Source organism: Salmo trutta, chromosome 6, assembly GCF_901001165.1.
Source record: "Salmo trutta chromosome 6, fSalTru1.1, whole genome shotgun sequence".
Taxonomy (NCBI): Eukaryota; Metazoa; Chordata; class Actinopteri; order Salmoniformes; family Salmonidae; genus Salmo; species Salmo trutta.
In genome coordinates, this window is record NC_042962.1 from 44,578,341 (window position 1) to 44,596,130 (window position 17,790).

Consider the following 17,790-nt stretch of genomic DNA (forward strand, 5'->3'; position numbering starts at 1 on the left):
CTAACTTAACCCTAAGTCTAACCCAAACTTCATGTCCACATCCCGGTTTAAACCTAACCCTAGCTCAATGTCCACGTCTCGGTTCAACCCTAACCCTAGCTCCATGTCCACATCTCAGTTCAGCCCTAACCCTAGCTTCATGTCCACATCTCGGTTCAACCCTAACCCTCAACCTTAACTCTAGCCCTACACCAAAAGTGAAATAAGAACATTTCAACCACACAGTATGAATGAAGCTGACAGAGCCAGATGTGCTTCCCTGTGGCTCTGGCTACATTGCTAATGCTAACTAGCCCCCAGTGCCTAAGCCCTGTCACTTACCCCCTTTTTAAAATGTTAAGCTCTTCTACAGTACAGTTCACAGAGGCAAGTTAACTCTGTGACTGCTAAATAGTTAACTAGGGGACAATCTTTAGGGCCAAATGATTAGTCTCTGTGAATTAGTTTCATATGGATTTTATCGTTATTCAGATACATGCCACGTGTATAATCCCTGCGGGACTTGAACCCACAACCTTTTGCGTTGCTAACGCCACACTAACTGAGCCACACGGGACCACATGGAGCTATTACCTAGCTGAGGTGCCCCAGGACCCGGTTTTATCTACGCTGACTAACAGGTCTGCTGGAACGACCGCAGGGAACAAGAGGATGTCCTGTACATATATAACTAGAGATGGCTGACGTCCCCCAAATCACTGCAGTCAAGGAAATGCTATTCAGCACTCACTATATATCACACATAAACATAAACACATCTGAACACAGGGTTAGTGATCTTGAGGCTCTTAATCTTTAGCTATCTGTTTGAGAGTGTAATAAATTGCATTGACGCAAAATAAAAGCGCTAGGAAAAGACGCAACCTGATGCAGAGCTAAGGGTGGAAGCGTTGTCTCCGTAACACACGCATGGGATCACAATGACTTTCTTTTTGCTCAGACCTGATGCAATTCTTTCTTTAAATGTTTTTTTAAAAAGAGGAAGAAAAACATGACGATAATTGACTCTTCATCCTCTGGCCATTGAGACATGGGCTGTGCTGCTGAGGCCGGCCCAGTATAGTTTATAGATTCACACTGATATAAGACTCTCCTCTCTCAGCATGGATTTATAGAAGAGCCTTACGCAATCTCAGGAATAATATGGAAACAGAGACATGGTAAAAATCCTTGTGTAACTCGTGAATAAAACATTCCCCAATGTGTGTGTGTGTGGCCTACTCTACTCATGGTGCCTGAAGAGCACAGTGTTCTAAGCCGTCCACTTTGACACACATTAGGTATGACGCGCTAGCCTGAAGAAGGACAGATTGGTTTGTCAGATGCTTCGAAAAGACTGAGGCCCTCCTTACAAGCTGTAGGGGTATTACTTCCACACAGTAACATAATAAATGTCATGGCCTGTCCACGACTGTGTGTGTGTGTGTGTGTGTGTGTGTGTGTGTGTGTGCGTGGTTATGAGAGTAACTGGATCCTTCTTACTTACTTAAACGTCTATACACAGAATGAATATCCTTGAATGAATCATCTCCCATCATTCTGACAGTGCCTGTGTTTGACATGAACCAGACATTCCCCCCCCCCCTACACACACACACACTATTGTCAATATGTTGAAATTGATAATACAATTTTGTCAACCATTACTGTACACAGTAGATTTAAGATAATAGGCAAAACAAAGCTGGGATAGCAATTCATTTACAATAGATTTTTATTTAGATGTGTGTCCAATGTGGACATCCTTCTATATGCTATGAGTGAGGACAACACAGTCACATCTAAGAATCACTCATTGGCTAGAAACTCAAATGAATAACTACTTCATTAATTAGTACAGTACAACTAAAGAAAACTTGGAAAACAAGACATTGTTCACAGTGATTGTGGTAATACAATGAATAACCTAATTACTTCAGATTAAAATGTCCTACTGAAATGTTTACATCATGATGTATTATATTTAATGATGTTTATGGTGTTTGTTATTTATTCATCTCTTTTTTAAATTTTTTAGGTATTTTCTTAACTGCATTGTTGATTAAGTGCTTGTAGGTAAGCATTTCACTGTATTCGGCACATGTGACAAATAACATTTGATGTCTCTTATGTCTGCCTTAATCCAGCATTAGATTCATAACACATTTTGTATTATAACAAAAGCAGATGAAAGCTTGGAGAAGAGTCTCTTCAACCTTCCTCATTAGTATTCTAAGGAGCATTTGAGTATTTTGGCACTGTTGTTATTGAATAACTGTTGTCTGGGGCATGTACAGAACTGAACCTTACGCTGCTTAGGCATGCATACACATACAGTACTTGAACACAAAACACTTAAAGACAAAACACTGACGATATCCTGTATGAGAACTTCGACACGCATACTTAAAATGGATTGGAGACACCTAGAAGAAGCATAGTTAGATAATGAAGAAGGGCATTAAAAAGATGTCATAGCAAGTGTGTGTAATTCAAGCGGCCATCGAACCCCAAGCACAAATTTCAGGTAGCACCCAAGCTAGAACTCTCCACACTAGAAACCTCTTATCACGAGAACCACTTAGTCATTTAAAGATTCTGAATCTTCTAGTCAGATGAAAATGGCGAAAACATGTCTGAAAATATGATCCCCCAACCATTAACATGTTAACTACTGTTTCAGGACATTTAAAGATGAGCATCATTTTGTTATCACAGTATGGCACAGAGACATCAAAAATCACAACAACATTTCACATCAGTCACAGTGAAGTGGCGATAGCAGGGCAGAACATTCCCTCTGGGCACAGTAAGTCAAACAAGGCAAAGGCATCTACTGTACTATTAGGAAGCTTGCTGTCAGTTTTTGTCCTTGATGATTACAACAACAAGGATTGGACACACGCATTAAACGAGGCAAGTGCAAATTAAGCGGGAATAAGGCTAACCAAGTTCGAGTCTCATGGTTGTCATTGTTAGCCCTTCACCAAAGCATATTTGACATGATATTTTTGATCACAGCTATGAGGCGGTACATCTACAGATATTTGGTCCAGTCCTTGATGGGAGTCAGGGGTGGACTAGGACCAGAAATTGCCTCTGGCATTATTGTAACGCAACAGCCAATTTTTTTCCTTGAGGCCCCCATTATTAGCCAGATAAGAAAAAAATTGTTACACAGGCCCACTAGGCTAAAAATGGACCAGCCCATCTGGCATTTACCCGAAATTCTAGATGGCCAGTCCGCCCCTGATGGGAGTCCAAGTAGAAGAAAGAAGAATGGACAGATGGTCCAATTTTAGACAGAAAAAAAGATGGCGCTGTTTCGAAGCGATATTACTAGCTCCGAGGCACTACTAGCTCCGATGTTGTTCCTTGTGTCCTTCAATGTTTTGTTATCTGCGATTCCAGAAGAGGGAGCTACAGTACCAAAGCTTCATAAATTTGGCAGCAGAACTTGTATTGCAATATAAAAAACATCAATTCCATCACTCAATGTGCAGTTCAGCATGTGTTTAATAGTGCTTGTCGCATGGTAGAATGGATGTCTTCAGAACTGTCTTTGCGGAGGAGAAGATATGTTAGAAGATATGACATGCTGAAGAGTCGATTCCATTGCTGATGTGTTATGCAGTACTATGAGGACAGAGGTCAAGAGAGGACAGTTACAGTAGAGGCAACAACCAAAGTTTGTGCTGTAGCTAGATGTTGCTAAGTAATCAGGAAGCCTAAGTCCACAGGCTGTCGCTGTATACAGTGCTGGCTGGGGCTGACTTGGGCTGAATCTCGATACTACTAAAGCATGCACTTGTGCTCTCCTCCCCATGAATTTAAAAGCATTGGATTGGTGTCAGCCTAGGCTAGAGGGAGTTGCTACCATATTTCCTATACCAGTGCTTTTAGATCCATGAAGGGAAGGGAACAAGTGCACACTTAGGGCCGAAGGGAAGGGTTGAGAATTGGGACGCAGCTTGGTTGTTGTTGACGCTGGAGGGAGGTGTCATGCCGTTGATCTTGGCATATTTCTAAGATCATGGTTCCTGGTTCCTCCTCTAGGCCTCCTGAAGACCAACCAGCGCACAGCTCTGTTTCCACAGCTCAGCCCTCACGTTGTGATCGTAAGTAATGTCAGCGGATTTAGCCCTCTCCCCGTTGTAGAAGTAGCAGCCTCCGACCCCCTCCAGCTGAGACGCAATGGCAGCCAGGATAGCTGTAGACGCTCCCTCGGCTGGGGTCTGGAGATGACACAGAAATAACACTTTAAAAAAGAATGGCAGGGACAGGCATGTTCTTCAGAAACAGTGGTCCTCTGTTTTATTTTCAAAATTGTAAAGTGAAAGCCCAGTTCTGTCAATCATTCGAAACGGCAACATTAATGCTTTCATAAACAGGATGAAAATACATTTCACAACTGACTTGCTAAGCAGGTTCAGTTAGTTACACCTTGTCCCCAGGCGCAATTGCTAGAGAGGCGGCTGGGCGGACGAGATTAGAATTAGGCTATTTAGATACACGACAAACAGTTGTTACAGAAATCTAAGGCGTCTGTGAGCTCTCAGGTGAACTAACACGTCTGTCTGGCAGCAACAGCCTGTGGTGAGTGATGTGCAGCAGGCCGGGCAGCAGCAGGCAGGTTAAGTGAAAGAGGTTAGAGAGGAGGATGCAGAGCCAGAATGATCTATTGCAGGCCATGCCTACTGCTCTGGAAAGCCCGGAGCTTATATAAGGCGCATATGGCGGCTCCTAAATGGGCCCACTGCACAGGAGGTGAAACAAATGACAACACAGAGCATTTAAACACTACACTCGCTGCTCGTGGGAATCTGAATTCACGTCCCTCGTTTAAACACACAAACACAATCAACAACACAGAGTGTGAATGTCTTTGCTGATGGGAACTTCAAAGAGTTCAGAAGAATTTTCTCCCCACAATATATTTGGTCTAGAGGTAAGGTTTTAGTAATCCCAATTGTTGTATGGCCAAAAACAGAGTCAATGTGATTAACATCGAGGATGTTCCTTGAATGGAAAATGTGAATGAAGACACTGGCAGACAGGCCGGCTTGATTTTCAAAACAGCAGATGTGAAATAACCCCTAATGAAATCCGTTGACAGATGGGCCACAAGACAAGACCACCAGTCCAGAAATGTGTATACACACACGTCTTAGAGAGCACACATAGATGTCTCACTTATAAAATAAAACACTCGCAGAGAAAGGAAAAGTGACAAACGTTGAACAAAACAATATTTCATGCACGTTCATATTTCTTAGAGTGATCACTTGTGATATGGACATAGGATTGAGCAACCATCTGTGGCCAGTGGGCATCACATAGCTGCCTTCCATATTGCAGTCAGTTGGCAATACAAATGCTGCAATACAAAAGGCTGCAATTCTTGGCAATCCAAACCTCAGTGGATATGAGACATCTTTCCAAACACACAAAACCCGAACGATCAGACTGATAATGATTCGGCACTAGACCCCAGTTCCAAGATAAAAGCCTCCAAAAAGGAAATTATGACTGAGATAAATATCAACATCAACTCTCATTATCTTTGTGGAATATGAGTATTGAGGAAATGAAATTCAGATGTTTGCCAGGCTATCTTTATATTGTCACCCTTGAAATACTGAATATTATTTTTTGAACACTTAAAGCCCAACTAGGTAAGGCTTAATTTCCCAGCACATTTCTCTGTGTTAAAGAGGACACAGTCATCTTAAACTATTCAGGAAAACAAGCAAATTGGCTACACTGTCCCTATTAGAATGCCCTAATACAGAATGAATCTGTGACCATGTAATGTGACATTTTAGATGCAGATTCAAGGTTGATTTAAATAATTAAGAAATAAAAAAATAATACTATTACTGCCACAAGCATTTTGCTTGCAGCTAAATTGTTGATTGCCCTAAAATTATAAGCAGGTTGAAGTTTATTGGAACGAGTCTGGTCTTTAAGGCAGAATTGAGCGATCTCTGCTAGATGGGCCAGTTGCAAAGTCAAAATTGTTTATTTTTGTTCTTAATTTAAGGTTAGGCATTAGGTTTAGCAGTGTGGTTATGGTTAGGTTTTAAATGATTTGATGATTTTGTTCCAACTAGTGACCACTCTGCAGAGCTGCCTCCAGAACAAGATTCATGACGAGAAATGCTAACCTGCTAATTATAATGGGAATTATTATGTGCCGTTTGCACGTGTCTCACAAATTGTGATGTCGTTTTCAGAAATACACACACCAGTGGAGGCTGGTGAGAGGAGGACGGCTCATAGTAATGGCTAGAACAGAGCGAATGGAATGGCATCAAACACCTGGTAACTGTGTTTGATGTATTTGATACCATTCCACCTATTCCGCTACAGTCATTACCACGAGCCCGTCCTCCGCAAATACGGCGCCACCAACCTCCTGTGCCTCTCACTAACACGTGGTTATGAATAAATTGACCACCCCATTTCACACACACTTTGATGTGACTGTAATTGACATGCTTTTATTATCTCAGAACCCCAAGATTGCAATTCTAATCCTTTTTAAAACACATGGATTCCACGGCAATATGAGCAACAGAAAAACTCCTTATGAAGCCTGAGCAGTAAAAGGCTGTTGCACCTTATTAGTATTCTCATCAATCACCGCTGTTAAGCTTTGGTCAAGCGTAGAAGCTTTTCCTATTACCATATCTATCTTTGGTGCATCCCCCCCCCCCCCCCCAAGTACGCCAAATTCCTAAGTATTTGTAAAGGTCGTTCACCGTACCCTGAACAGTCTTACAGAACTGTCAGCATAGTTTATGTTATCCTATAGTGAAGTATAAGACTGTTAGGTGGAATACTACGACGCTGTTGTTAGTTTTGTGAAGGAATAACGCGCAACCTTCCCTTTAACAGTGACACATCATGTGGCCTATATCTATAGTATATTTCGTGCATTTTGTCGTCTCAGGTTCCTAAACCTAAGCTGGCCTTTAAATATTTGAATGGTCATCTAGATTAAGATTCTACTTTACCCTAAACAGCATTTTGGCAACAGGTTTCTTGGCTGCCTGGGCTGGAATACAGAGGTTGTTGTACAGGTCAGTGTCCACCATGCCTGGGTCTACTGCGTTGGATGTTACTGGGAACCCTGCTGCTGTTAGCTTCTCCTGCAGATGGTATGTGAAGAGAACCAGAGCCAGTTTACTCTGAGAGTAGGCGCCATGCGCACTGTAGCAGGACCTGGAGGGAGGGAGAGAGTGGGATGGAGAGAGAGGGAGAGAGCGAAATGGAGAGAGAGGGAGAGGGCGAGAGAGAGAGAAAGAGACCGTTTATCTTGGGTTAAGCCATGCTTTATAATATGATAATTCGGCAGTTTAGTTTGTCCAAAAAAAACTAAATTAACTAACATACATACATAATACTTATTCAGTATGTTGTCTACAACCTTGTTGTTCCCAATCCAATGCCCCTAAGCTATCTGCATGACTAAACCCAATGTCTATTATACAGTACTGAATAGATAGACTTATTGTTAACACCATAAACGCTGTTCAAAAGCAAATCAACTTGTCTGTACAAACGCACTGTGAAGGTCATAAGTGCATCAGACTGTGAAATACCCAATCTATAATGTGTTTCCCCCCTGTTTCTTTTTCTTACAGCGTGAGATTGTTTTTCTAGGAAGCACCGTTGCAGCTAGCCCTTGTAGCCAGCAGCATCATCCACTCATTTCTCCCAGATGTGACGAAGCCATCTATCACATCTAAATTTGCAGGCGAGAAAGAGAGACACCGCTGTTCTTGCCCTTGAGGCAAGGAGCCTCTCAGTACAGACTGTATAATAATGGTAATCAAAACTAATAATTTTGTCCTGGTAAGAACGTTTTCGAAAACGTTAATGTTTTTTATTGAGGTAAATATTTTAAGGGTATCAAAAAGGGAAGTTATGGGAATCAAGAGGTTTTGTCGGTCAATGAGATTCATTGGATATAGCTTGTATCTTGAATTGAGAATGACATTCACCCATAGCCAACAGATAAATACTACTACCACATTGGTAATGGTTTTAAATGTGCTACTTGATTGTCCATCAACCATGACTAATACCAACGAGATTACAATACCATGTCGGGATTTTGATTTAGAGAGATAGATTAAATTTCAGCACTCAATTGGACACCTGAGAACAATGTTGGAAGCCCTATACCAAATAATCTGGGTCTGTATTCATAAAGCGTCTCAGGGTAGGAGTGCTGATCTAAAATAATTCTGAGATGCTCTGTGAATACAGGCCCAGGTCCTGGTCCCTACCTGCCCTGTAGGTCTTCCATATTGAGTCGTCCAACGTAGTGTGTGGCGGAGGACATGGTGACGACGCGGGAGCAGGCGTCGTGTCTCCCAGACCTCTTCAGTTTGTCCAGGAGGAGGTTTGTCAACAGGAAGTGTCCCAGATAGTTCAGACCAAAGTGCAGCTCGAAACCGTCCTCTGTCTTTCCCTCTGGAACCAGCATGATGCCGGCTATGAAGGACAAGCAATATGACATTTCAATCTAAGTGCTTTACAGATACCCAGCCTAAAACCCCAAAGAGCGAGCAATGCAGAGGCAGAAGCAGAGTGGCTAGGATAAACTCCCTAGAAATGTACTATCAATATGTCAATAAGATATAACAGCTGTCTATGCTGATATACAGTAACTGATACTTCTGTTGAGTGATTGTGAAAGGATAAATACATGGAACTGCTAAGGTCGTGGGTTCAATTCTCAATTCAACTAAGACTTACAGTACAGTGAGTGCATACATTTTTAGTTTGTGTCAGCCTAAATTCCTTTGGATAGAACTGTCTGCTAAATGGTATATATTCTTATTACGTGATCATTAAAAACACTCCCTCTATAGAGGACTGACCTCTAGGTGTGCTATGACACTTGCAGACGATGGTCAACAAGACCTGTCTGCAGATCAGTCTATCAGTCTATGGTCTCTCAAGCACACACCTCCCCCTAATGCAGATTGAAACAGCTCATTACTCGAACCTAAACACCATTGGCAACATGGTAATGGAGGTTACGACGATGTGTTTGTCAATAACACTATTGGACATGCCATTAGACGGCTAAAGTGAAAGAGAAACAAGGTGGCATTAGGGCTTGCTTAGCTTACTAAAGCATAGGGAATAGACAGAGAAAACTCACGGCGTGACGACAACTCTACTGGCGGGGAGGGGGGGGGATTCAGAATGCTATAGGGGTCTGCGTCCCAAATGGCACCCTATTCCGTATTTAGTGCAGACCATTTTTACCAGAGCCCTATGGGTCCTGGTCAAAAGTAGCACACTATATAGAGAATATGGTGCCGTTCGGGACACGTCCGGGGTCTGTGTAGCGATGACCTTTCCCTATCATTATTCTCTCAATGGGACGACACTAACGTCTGCCCTACGTCCTTCCTTCGGCATCTACTATCCATTATCCATCAGCCGGGTGTGATATGTGATGTTAGCTGCTGAGAGCATCTTGCAGACTGGTGAATTATTAATTCAGCCTGTTTGTGGGCAGAGAGTGGCTGACTGTTACCCCAAGCCAGTCAGTACCGGAGTCTCCAAAGACCTTCTCTCAATAAAAGCTATTTTGTTCAAACAAACTGCCCTGGAGGACAACACAACAGTGCTTTGCCTGAAATGGCGCCATATTCCTATAGCAGAGTACTACCTCATAGTGCTATGATCAAAAGTGGTGCACTATAGGGAATAGGGTGCCATTTTGGAGGCCCCCTAGGACCATGAAACACTGTATTTTCAAGGGTTGACGACAACCAGTGTTTGCATGATTTACTATGATTCTCTTTAAAGGTGAATATTGTGGTGTATTGAATAGAGGTTGTTTGGTGAATAAGTACCATTGTTCACAAGGACGTGAAGTGGTAGAGCCCTGGCTTTAAACCTTTGGACAAACTGCCGTACCGACTTTAGGGAACACAGGTCCAGGAACAGAAATTCCACTGTGAACAGAACACAAAAACACACAAACAACATTAACATTCTTCTATGCCTAAATATACCAGTATATAGCTCATAGCACCAACAAATCGCAAACATTACAATTTACCTATGCTATAATACATAAATGTCTGGTTAGCTACAGTTGTACTAACACAGGTCAGGACAAGACATCATCCTTTCATTTAGTTTTACATCAACCATTGACAGACAGTAAAGTGATCATACCAGCCCATAAACTGCAAGACAGATTACTGCAAAGGCTCTCAATGAGTAGAAGTACATTTTAAAAAAGCAGCACAACATCGCTTAGAATCAAGGGCAATGGTGACGTCATTGAGGACCTTTAAGATTGCAGTGACACATCAATAACCTGAGCGGAAACCAGATTGCATACCAGAGAGAATACTATAGGCATCAAGAAAGCCAGTGAGTTGATTATCGACAAGTTTTTCCCAACACTTTTGATAAACAGGGCAAAATAGATATAGGCCTATAACAGTTAGCACCTCAGACTCAGTGACCGTCTGCAGGGAAAAACTTTGCAGCGGAAAAAAAAAGAGGGTCCTCTCCTTGCTTTTAATATCTCAGGAATCCTAATTATGCAAATCCTAATCTTTTACTTCCTGTCCCCCTGAAGGATAAAGCAGCTGTATGATAAGCCATGGTCTCATTCAGTAGTACACTATAAACCGTGAGACAAAAACTAAACACAAGGTAGATTACATTATGGCAATACACTCATTGACCTGGCATGAATTAAACATGATCTCATCAGCAGTGTAATAAAAGAGCACAAAGTACGTGTCGATGTATATCTAATATTCTCTGGTATGGAAACTATAACCGGCGAAACATTGTCACAAGAAAAGGTGGAGAGTTAATTGTGTATGCAGGAATCGTTCTTACGGGCCAAATGATAGCGTGTTTATTTATCGCCACAGGAAGCGACAGAGTGCTTCACTGAACTTTACTCATCTGCATAACAGTGCAAGGGAAATAAATACAGTTTGTGTCTTGATCATTGCTCCAACATAAAAAGGGCCACATTAAATCCTAATGAAATGAAGTCAAAGCATTTTAAAAGTCAACGCTATAATGAGACAGGAACAAGAATGCCATGACTGAAGCTAGCTCTACGGCTAGGAATCCAGGGTTTTACACAATAGTATTGAGTAATGACAATAGCCCCCCCCCACACACACACACACACAATCAGAATGTCATATCTCTGAACCACTTGGCACAGCCTGTGGCGTCCCCGAACTGAGTGCTCAAGCACATAATTAAACAAATTATTGTCCCATAATTAGGTAAATTACTCTGCATTACACTAATCACGGGACTCTTCCCCACTGAGTGTAAAGAGTGAACAGTGTTTTAAGCATTGCTGAGCTGCCATATAAACGGCTCCAGAAAATAAGAGTAGAGAAAGCTAGAGAAATCCGCTGTAAATGTAGATGTTCTGTTGGGAAGGAGAACTACAGATGAAAAGATATTCAGCAACTCTTGGTAGAAAAATGGAAGTTTGCTTAAAAAAAAAAAATCTACCTTTTATTGTTAAAAACATTCTGAAAATAGCTTCATAAGGGTACTAGGAAAGACCCATAGGCGATGTGTGTGTGTATACAAACAACACATAACTGTAATGTACAAATTTGTGTAAAGCGAGGGGTCAAAGAGGTCAATTGACAGCCCTGTAGTTGTAGAGAGGAGAGGACAGAGGACATCTCTCTGTAATAATCAGTGTGTTGTGTGAGTCACAGTGAGTCAACAAAGGCCTTGCTAGCTAACGATCTTGTATCTTAAGTGGGAGATAACAAAACATGCCCCCGGCTAATGGCTTGTATAAGGTCATGCCAAGAGACCGTGATTTACAAAGAGTTGAAAGTGGAGAGAGGCTGTTCTTTGTCCCTTGTATGAGTAAGCTAAATATATGGTGGTTATAGGCTTCAGAAATCATTGCAGTGGAATTCATCTAATACCATACAAATATCCCAACAAATGCATATTTATTCTCTTTCTCCTCCGTCCTTTCTTCCTCTCGAACACTTCAACTCTCGAAAATATCAAGCTCTTAGGATTTTACAGTGAATTTATCCTCCGAAAATGAACATATCCATAAAAAATAAAATAACTTCACTGAGAATGTGTGATCCCCAATAAGCTATCTCTATTCTAATCACTGTCCAATATTGACCAACATTTGCATAGATTACAATAATTCATTGGAAAAAATATCCATGCTGTAGTAAATATTCTACCAGTCCATCTCTAGTGCCAGAGCTTTGTCACGGTGAAAGATCTGTCATGAAGGAAAGAAGGGTATCCTCCAGACTAGTCACAGTGCCAAAGAGCCAGCTGGAGGACACAGACTAGAAGGCGTCGTGCCATCTGGAATATCAACAAAGATGTCTCATCCAAAGACGTGTTGAAATACTGCCATCTTCCTGAATTACATTCTCTCCCTGACCAGTTCCGACTGCTGCTGTACATACTGACCAGCTGCTGTCCAATAACAGGACAGAGGACTGGAAACAGGCTGGCTGCTAGTTTGACCGTCCAGCTGCAACTCTGATAAAGGATTGATCGTCCACAATTATTTATAGGAGCTTATAGGATAGATTGATGCTGCTCCGAAAAAGGAGGAGGAGAAGGCAGATTGGAGGGTAAATCAGCAGGATGTCTATTGGCATGATATTCGTCTCTCACTCTCCGTTGCAGATAGGAGGTATGGAAGTCAGGAAGTCGTTAAAGGAGATGAATGCAGCCACTGGTGTCGCAAACTAAACCGGTGGGCTTTCTGACACAGCAATGATCATAAAATATCAGCAGATACAGCACGTTTCTAGATGACCGTAAATAACAGGTTGATTGTACAGTAGTACAGTGGTTGCGGTCCCACAGTATCACACCCACATGTGTCATATGGACAAAGGCTCAGACACCGCGACAACAAACAGCTAAAAGAGCGGTGGCTGTCCTGTCTTTTGCCCACATCGCGTTGTGTTATAGCATTCACCTGCTGGGTTTTCAACGAGCTATGGCTGTTTTTGACGTTTTGTAGAATCATCGGGAAATTGACTGCTGATATTCTGGTCAGAGGCGCGCGGCCGTCCATAGTTCTGGGCCCGGCTTCCCAAAACCATTGAGGTTAAATTCATTGTTAGAACTTTGTCGGAGCATCTTTAAATCTCGGGACTGTTTCACAAATCCGTCGTCACTACAGTTGCCCTTGAAAACGCTTGTTATTTATTGGGCACAGACAACAGCACAAAGGGCAAGAAGGTAGAGACAACAATACATCACGCAAAGCAGCCACAACTGTCAGTAAGTGTCCATGATTGAGTCTTTGAATGAAGAGATTGAGATAAAACTGTCCAGTTTGAGTGTTTGTTTCAGCTCGTTCCAGTCGCTAGCTGCAGCGAACTGAAAAGACGAGTGACCCAGGGATGTGTGCGCTTTGGGGATCTTTAACAGAATGTGACTGGCAGAACGGGTGTTATGTGTGGAGGATGAGGGCTGCAGTAGATATCTCAGACAGGGGGGAGTGAGGCCTAAGAGGGTTTTATAAATAAGCATCAACCGGTGGGTCTTGCGACGGGTACAGAGATGACCAGTTTACAGAGGAGTATAGAGTGCAGTGATGTGTCCTTTAAATATAAAGAGCATTGGTGGTAAATCTAATAGCCGAATGGTAAAGAACCGCTCGGGAGCACACTTACCTGCCGATCTATAAATTACGTCGCCGTAATCTAGCATGGGTAGGTAGGTCATCTGAATCAGGGTTAGTTTGGCAGCAGGGGTGAAAGAGGAGCGATTACGATAGAGGAAACCAAGTCTAGATTTAACCTTCGCCTGCAGCTGAGAGAAGGACAGTGTACCGTCTAGCCATACTCCCAAGTATTTGTATGAGGTGACTACCTCAAGCTCTAAACCCTCAGAGGTAATAATCACACCTGTGGGGAGAGCGGCATTCTTCTTACCAAACCACATGACCTTGGTTTTAGAGGTGTTCAGAACAAGGTTAAGGGCAGAGAAAGCTTGTTGAACACTAAGAAAGCTTTGTTGTAGAGCGTTTAACACAAAATCCGGGGAGGGGCTTGCTGAGTATAAGACTATCATCTGCATATAAATGGATGAGAGAGCTTCCTATTGCCTGAGCTATGTTGTTGATGTAAATTGAGAAGAGCATGGGGCCTAGGATCGAGCATTGGGGTACACCCTTGGTGACAGGCAGTGGCTGAGACAGCAGATGCTCTGACTTTATACACTGCACTCTTTGAGAAAGGTAGTTAGCAAACCAGGCCAAAGACCCCTCAGAGACATCAATACTTCTTAGCCGGCCCACAAGAATGGAATGGTCTACACTATCAAAAGTCAATAAATATAGCAGCACAACATTGCTTAGAATCAAGGACAATGGCCACATCATTGAGGACCTTTAAGGTTGCAGTGACACATCCATAACCTGATCAGAAACCAGATTGCATACCAGAGAGAATAATACAGACATCAAGAAAGCCAGTGAGTTGATTATTGACAAGTTTTTCCAACACTTTTGATAAACAGGGCAAAATAGAAATAGGCCTATAACAGTTAGGATCAGCTTGATCTCCCCCTTTCAATAAAGGATGAACCGTGGCTGCCTTCCAAGCCCTGGGAACCTCCCCAGAGAGGAGAGAAAGTGATTAAAAAGGTCAGAGATAGACTTGGCAATGATAGGGGCAGCAACCTTAAAGAAGGAAGGGTCTAAACCATCTGACCCAGATGGTTTTTTGGGGTTAAGTTTAAGGAGCTCCTTTAGCACCTTGGATTCAGTGACCGTCCGCAGGGAAAAACTTTGTAGCGGGGGAAAAAGAGGGTGGAGCATTGGGGCTAGTCGCATTAGAAGGGGTGGTAGATGAGGAAATGTTGGAAGGGCAAGGATGCATGGCTGAGTCAAATAGGAATCCTGACTTAATATATTGGTGATTGAAGAGCTCAGCCATGTGCTTCTTGTCAGTAACAACCACATCATCAACTTTAAAGGACACGGGCAGCTGTGAGGAGGGTTTATTCTCCAGGTCTTTAACCGTTTTCTAGAACTTCTTGGGGTTAGACCCACAGAGAGAGAACTGCTCCTTAAAGTAACTAACTTTGGCCTTCCGGATAGCCTGAATGCACTTATTTCTCATTTTCCTGAACGAGAGCCAGTCAGCCTGAGTATGCGTGTGCCGAGCCTTTCGCCAAATGCAATTCTTGAGGTGGAGTATCTCTGCATAGATTACATAAGGTAAGCATTAGAATAAGCCGGCTAAATATTTGTAGCTATAGGTCAGGGATCAACTAGATTTTTTCTTGAGTGGATGGTCGTAGGCCAGAACATAATTACAAATAATTTGAAGGCTGCAAATTGAAAGCAAGAAGCCCAAACAGATATATTTTACTAAACATAATAATTTCAAACCTTGTCACGTGTCTCTCTATTATGCGTGGGAATACTTGGGAAAAGATTTTCAAAATTAAAATCGCCTGGAGCTGATTTCCTGGTGTTTTTAGTCATTTATTGATTTGTTTGCTCACAAATGAAAGCACCCTCTGTGCGAATGCCAGTTGGGGAACCCTGCTATAGGTTGTATCTCATAGGCTGTGATCAAATGTCAGTATAGTGAAATAATTCTAAAGTTAAGGTAAGATTATCGACCGTTCTCTCTGCGTGGGGTTTTGGGAAATGCATGTGACGTCGAGTGGCGCAGCGGTCTAAGGCACTGCATCTCAGAGCTAGAGGCGTCATGGTTCGAATCCAGGCTGTATCACAACCGGCCGTGATTGGGAGTCCCATAGGGCGGCGCACAATTGGCCCAGTGTCGTCCGGGTTTGGCCAGTGTAGGCCGTCATTGTAAATAAGAATTTGTTCTTAACTGACTCACCTAGTTAAATAAGTTCCATCACTACAGGAAACCGGATCCTGGTACGTTTCCCCTCTTATGCAGAGACTTCTTTTAAAGCAGACCGTCTTGAATAAGGAACAGGGTTAAACTGTTGAGGGGGCAGAATGAATGAGGCTTAATAGGACCTGAAGCTACTGTCTCTAAGCATTGTCTTGCCTGGTTGGTGATTTAGCAAACACATTCTGACAACACACAAATCTGTTATATTGTCTCCGTATGCTGCTGATGAAGCAAGGTTAGACATTCTGGCCCTACAAAAGTCAGAGGAGAATTCCTGGTGACATGCCACACAAACATTTTCTCAACCATCCAATCTTAGACAGCAAACACAGTGATATGGATCGTATGTTGGGTGACGAGGACAAACTCCGACATATAGAGCTAATACCAAACGTGCTCAGATATCGGAGAGGGCATGAAATACACATATACAAAAAATGAGCTGAGAAATGCATCTCTGTGGCAGACATTGTTATTGGCTCTCAGGCCTACCAGTACACACTATATAAGACAATCAGATATCCTGTTCATGTAGGAACTCTTACCGTTTTGCCTCCCACACAACTTGTTAGAGGCTTGCGAAACACCGCTTGCCTGACAGTGCATGCCAGGGCTGGGGCGGAGGGGGGGGGGGGATTCAATGCACCAGGGGGACATTTCCTGTTTTTAATACAAAAAAGGCAATTTCTCATTTCCACGTCTGTCATCATTACTCTGTGGAGCAGGGCGTACATGACAATGATGTTACCCTGGCTGACTGGAGCGGTACTATGATCATTGTCATTTCAGCATCAGAGAGGAAGGGAAGAGAGAAGCTGCCTGCTTGGGATCAAAAGATGCTGTCTCCCCTGCTTCTTTCCAAACAGCCTCTTTAAATCACATCTGCATGACAATGAAACTGAGACTGGTTGGCAGCAGATCGCTTTCCTCTTCGTACTCGATCAAACACAAGCACAAACATCTCCCTCGCCTTTCCCCTGCTCCCACTCGTGACACGGCTTTGCTTTTATCAAAATAAATGTAAAAAGTAAATTTAAGGGAAGGAGGGACCGGGGAAAAAAATGGGAATTGAAGAGAAAACCTGCTGCCTTTAGATAATTGCTTTTGGAATGGACTCTGGCGTCCAAGCCGCCTCTGACAAGGTGCAGGTGTACCGACATCCTCCCTCTGTTACAAAGCAGGAGAAGTGGTTTACTCTTACCAGCATGAACCCAACTTTTTACCCCGGAAAACACAGTTAAAAGTCAAGCCACTCATGTACATAGGCCTATGTCTGAATAGCTTACTGCCTGTGTTTGGAGCAGACCTATTTGAGAGGTAGCCTGTTCATTCTGCAATGGCTGTGTGGAAACGATAGAGAGACAGAGGGAGAGAGATAGAGCGGGAGAGAGAGAGGCTATAAGGGAAATAGTCATGAGAAAATTACCTTTCCCCTCGCTGCCCTCTTCGTGGATCTTCTTCACAGCTTGCAGGCCATCCTCTTCAGAGTTCCCAGCTGGAGGAGAGGGGAATGATTAGGGGGAAAAAAGAGGATGGATGGAGGGATGAATGAATGGGGTACTCTGGAGCAGCAGGTATCCTTCCCTCATCATAGAGACCAGGGAGAGCCAAGTGAAAGACTAAACCTACACTTCTGATTTTGGTTTCTTTGAAGCAGTGCCACTATTACCTTAATAATGATTTCTTTGCTAAACCCTATTCAATTTGATTGATGAGTCAAATTTGATTAGGTTAGGAAATAACTGCCTTAGGCAGGGATGTGTTAGCAACGTATAAAAGATTCCCTTAGATTCCCTATGTACTGTAGTGAAAATCAGTGCAACATTACTTAGGCTCCAATTCAACAAAACATGAACCTAAGGATGTTAGCACACAGGCTTCAACTATGTTGGAC

The 17,790-nt window shown here is 42.7% G+C and overlaps 1 protein-coding gene across 2 annotated transcripts in view; it reads right to left on the bottom strand.

Annotated features, from left to right (window-relative positions):
* Positions 1-1,696: 1,696 nt before the first annotated feature.
* Positions 1,697-17,790, bottom strand: part of dhrsx (dehydrogenase/reductase (SDR family) X-linked) — a 35,740-nt gene continuing 19,646 nt past the window's right edge. For both annotated transcript variants that reach the window (XM_029756420.1, XM_029756419.1), the window contains exons 3-7: positions 17,323-17,391; positions 9,864-9,965; positions 8,277-8,484; positions 6,999-7,206; positions 1,697-4,214 (exon numbers count right to left, since the gene is read on the bottom strand). In XM_029756420.1, the coding sequence (XP_029612280.1) occupies positions 4,032-4,214; positions 6,999-7,206; positions 8,277-8,484; positions 9,864-9,965; positions 17,323-17,391 (770 nt within the window). In that variant the 3' untranslated portion in view covers positions 1,697-4,031. The remainder of the gene's footprint in view (positions 4,215-6,998; positions 7,207-8,276; positions 8,485-9,863; positions 9,966-17,322; positions 17,392-17,790) is intronic.